This window comes from Frankliniella occidentalis, unplaced genomic scaffold (genome assembly GCF_000697945.3).
Source record: "Frankliniella occidentalis isolate FOCC.00 unplaced genomic scaffold, Focc_3.1 Scaffold9, whole genome shotgun sequence".
Taxonomy (NCBI): domain Eukaryota; kingdom Metazoa; phylum Arthropoda; class Insecta; order Thysanoptera; family Thripidae; genus Frankliniella; species Frankliniella occidentalis.
The window spans coordinates 416,497-420,796 of NW_026267139.1; the positions used below are offsets into that span (position 1 = coordinate 416,497).

At 48.3% G+C, this 4,300-nt stretch overlaps 1 protein-coding gene across 1 annotated transcript in view; it reads left to right on the forward strand.

The window, feature by feature from the left end:
* The window catches only part of LOC113202698 (lachesin-like), a 79,986-nt gene that overhangs the window by 62,393 nt on the left and 13,293 nt on the right, over window positions 1-4,300 (forward strand). The window contains exon 2 of the mRNA XM_052277271.1: window positions 3,195-3,319. Coding sequence (XP_052133231.1) covers window positions 3,195-3,319 — 125 coding nt within the window. The remainder of the gene's footprint in view (window positions 1-3,194; window positions 3,320-4,300) is intronic.

Consider the following 4,300-nt stretch of genomic DNA (forward strand, 5'->3'; position numbering starts at 1 on the left):
CCCCGTCTCAGCTTCAGCAACATCAGCAGCGTTTTTAAAAGCCCCCGGTATTGTGCTGCTCCTGGGCAGGTTGCTCACAACAGAGAGTGAGAGAGAGGGAGAGAGGGGGGGGGGTACAAAGAAAAGGGAACACTTGGTGCGAGAGGCGCGTTAAAAGGCCGCGGTATCGGGAGTGGCGGTCGTGCGCTGCTTTAAGTGACACTGGATGAGAGAGAGAGAGAGAGAGAGGGGGGGGGAGTTGTACTGTATGAGGTCGCCTCACAGTTAGCCGACAGGTTTTCGCCGGTCTGTTACCTGGCGCGTACCTCCTCGTGTATCTCGCGGGAAAGAGCTGGCTGCTCTACGCTCTGCGCTGCTGCCGACATTGAGTAAAAGCTTACACCCGGAGAGAAGGGTGTACACGTCGCGTTGGTGTGAGAGAGAGAGAGAGAGAGAGAGAGAGAGAGAGAGAGAGAGAGAGAGAGAGAGAGATACGGGGGGGGGGCTGCGCATGGAGATTGGGAAGGAGAGCAGCCGTGAAATGGAACGCCGCGGTGGGAGGCGGCTGAACGCGCGTACCATGATTTATACTTTACGATTGTGATCGTATAAAACACATTGAATGTCAGCTTTTCGCGCAGAACACGGCGACGGTGAGATTGGCGGCGCGCGGCAGATTTTTTTGTGGGGGGGGGGGGGGCAACCTTTGTGGGACAAACATACCATGAGGAGAGCATAATCGTAGTTGGTCGGCAGAGCTGCTGCTGCTGCTGCTGGTGCTGCTGCTGCTGCTGCTGCTGCTGCTGCTGCTGCTGCTGCTGTTGCTGCTGCTGCTGCTGCTGCTGCTGCTGCTGCTGCTGCTGCTGTGGCTTGTGCAACAAGAGACGAAGAATTTTTTCGACTGTTCGAATTATTGTGTAATGAAATGTGTTAGGATGCACCACACCGATACATCCCAAAACATGTGTTCTCAATTCAAGTAGCGGACTGAAAATTTTGATCCCCACTTCTTGTTTTTAGTCCTATTTGTTCCTTAAAACAATAAGAAATGGGGCTCAAAATTTTAAGTATTATACTTGAATTGAGAACACATTTTTTGGGGGGGGGGCGGAGATTTTGATTTTACAGTGCCTCTATTCAAGCACGAATGAGTTGAAAAGGTACTCAAAATTAGATCCTTATTTTTAGTGAGTTTTTGAAGGCCCAATACACAAAACTCTTAAGCGGCTCGAAAACGAGTAGCTTAGCACCATATTCTTTTTCGGAATTTTCGGAATTTTCATGAGTTCGTGACTTGCACTCAGAAAGCCGTATCCTTGGTACGTTCAAATAATTCTCTTAAATGAATAAAGAGTATTTTGCACTTGATTTGCTTGAAGTATCTAATAAACTTGGACCCGAGTGCAAATGGTATACTTTACTTGGATCAAGCGTTTTTGTCTCGGTTTGATTGAAATTGCTCTCAAATCAAGAGAATTTCGCTCTAGCACCAAGAATACGGCTGTCTGAGTGTGCAAAACGACGCCCCCGTGCAACAACCGAATCCGAATTGCAAATTATGTCGTCATTCTCTGGAAAAAACTAATGTTACCGAGGTAACGTTTCTTGACGCAAACCAAACCAGGAAACGTTTGGTTATGCAACCTGTTTGTGATGGCCCTATCCGCATGGGGTAGGTTGCATCAGGAAACGTTCCCTGATGAAAAGTTAACGTTCTCTCGGTGAAATTAGTTTTTCCCCTGTTCCTTCCACCTCTGAACGGCAGGCGACGACAGGTGAAACTTTGAGTGCGCGCCAAATTCGAACGGGAACGGGCGCAGTCTTTGTAAAAACGGCGAACTTTTACCTTCGGGAGGATAGAGACCGACAAGGGGACAGTCTAATCATAGGGCAAAACTCGGGCGGTCAAGTAAGTGTGTTTAGGTGTTTTGGGGCGTCGCTCGCAGCCGTCTATAGCGACTGCCAGCCAGCCCCTTGGTGGTCTGCGGCACCACACCACCGGGGGGAGGAGGGACGGGGTGCGGGGTGTAGTCTGGAATGTTCCTCAAAGGGCAGCGGGCAGGGGTGGGGTGGGGTGAGACAGCACCCTCTGGCGCTGTATGCGTCCCCACGTCCGCTTTGTACGTCAAGGAAGGTGCAGGAATTTTAGTCAAACTTTTACGGTACAGAGGCAGAACAAGAAGGACGCACAGCACACATCCCTCTTTTTAGCTCGGGCCGCCTTCCTCTGTTTCCCTGTGAAGCTGTTTTGTATATCTGACTTCAAAGAAGTATTGCTAAGCAAGCGAAGCCCATGGTACGTCCTGGATAGACCCACGAGGACCAAAGGTCCTGCGGCTAGTAAGAATTTTTTAAAAATATTTTTCACGTTATGGTGAAATGTTTTGAGGAAGATATACACAAAAGTGTGGTGATGATGAACCCTGCCCAGTCCGACCTGCTCTTCATAGCGCTGTATAAGGCTCTATAAAGTTTCCGGAAAATTTCGGGAAGAAATGTAAAATTTCCCGGATTTTGGAAGTTTTCAGTTATTTTGCGTAATTTTCCGGAAAATTTCCGGGAAATCATGGAAATTTCCAACTCTTGTCCAACACCCCCAAACGCCTGGATCTGGCGTGAGCGACCCGGTCTGGGTCGCGTCGGCGTGCTGCTCTGCACCCCGGCTCTGCCCCGCCTCGCCTCGTCCCTCAGCCCCGGTGCGGTGCGGCGACGAAATAGACAGGAACTCCATCTTGGAACGAGGAGTGTAAACCGTGCGGAGGCCGTGTAGCCAGCGCACGTTTTATGGTCCCCCTCTCTTCTACCCCCTACCCGCTCCCCCAACTATGTCATCGAACGCATCTCTTTCCCGCAAATACTATTCAAATACACTGCAAATAAACCAAGTAAGAGTTGTAAATTTTCTAAAATTCCCGAAAAATTTCCAGGGCTTCCAACCCTAAGTCACTCACACAGTCCACTACCTCATTTCTAGTTTGTCACTGTAGTGTTCTTGTATAGGCCCTGGAAATAATTTTCAGGAAAATAAAAAAAATGGAAATTTCTGGAAAAATTGGAAAATTTCCCAGACTCTGGAAGTTTTCTGTTATTTTCCGGGAACTTCGGGGAATTTTTTGGAAATTTTCCTGAAAATTTTGACATTTTCAACCCTTATTCTTGTATTTTTTGCCTGATCCGCTTCGTAACGGATGCCGTTTTTTGGTCGTTTGTTCCAGGCCAGGTGCAGCCGCAGCCCAACGAGCCGGAGCCCGAATTCCTCCAGGCGTTGGAGAACATGACGGCGTCGCAGGGCAGAGACGTCCAGTTCACCTGCATCGTCGACCACCTCGGGCCGTACAGGGTGAGTGCGGGTCATTCCTATACACCACAAACTAACGGGAAAATTCCCTTGAGAAATTTCGTAAATTACTACAGTGTTAGTTCGTGTAATATCCCATTGACAAAACAAGTTGTACATGTACAACCTCTAACTTTTGCTCTTTTACACGATTCGAGGTCGATAGGCGCTTGTAAATTTATCAATTTTAAATTGTAATTGTGACATTTTTAATGGAAAAAGTTTCTGTACCCGATTCGACAATTTTTCACAGTGTAAAAACTTGTATCGAACAGTTTAATATTTTAATTGAGTCCCGAATCAAAATTATGAAACCATGAAACTTTTAAGCGTTTTAAGCATTGTTGTGACACGTCTTTGTTTCCCTCGTTTGGCAAATCGTGCACTTGCGAAAGCTGCACGTTCGTTAATTCCAAATCTTTGAAGTCATGAATACAAACAGTTAACTTGCGAAGATATTATTTTTACACGGTGACTTTAAGATTGACTTCCTCTGCGACCGGCCGTTATTTAAGAAAGCGAAGCAGACGGTATGTTTCCGGGAACGCCTTTGGAATACTCTTACGAGATAGAATGCGAGAGATAAGGAAGGACGGTAGAAGGAGAAGGGGGGAGAGAGAGAAAGAGAAGAGAGAGAGGGGGGAGGGGGGTACGAGAGGGTGCGGAAGGGAGAGCGTGTGCTGGCGGTGCGACTTACCCAGAGATTACTGAGGGGAATGAGTTAAATTAAATCATTAGTCCAAGCCGACCCTCCTTGTTAAATGGTTCAGAAAACTAACTTGTGTGCAAGGCGGAGGGTGTGGCGTGGCCGGGCGCGGCCAAGGTCTGCGGAGCCAGCAGGGTAGTACGGCGCCGGGGCCGGGGGCTCAGTGTTGGTCGTTTGTTTGTTTGTTTGATAATGTTTTCCGCGAATGGAGACACGGCGGCGGCCGCGGCGTTCTTCTGTCGAGCAGAAACTAAGTTTGTTGTGCAGACCGCCCCGCC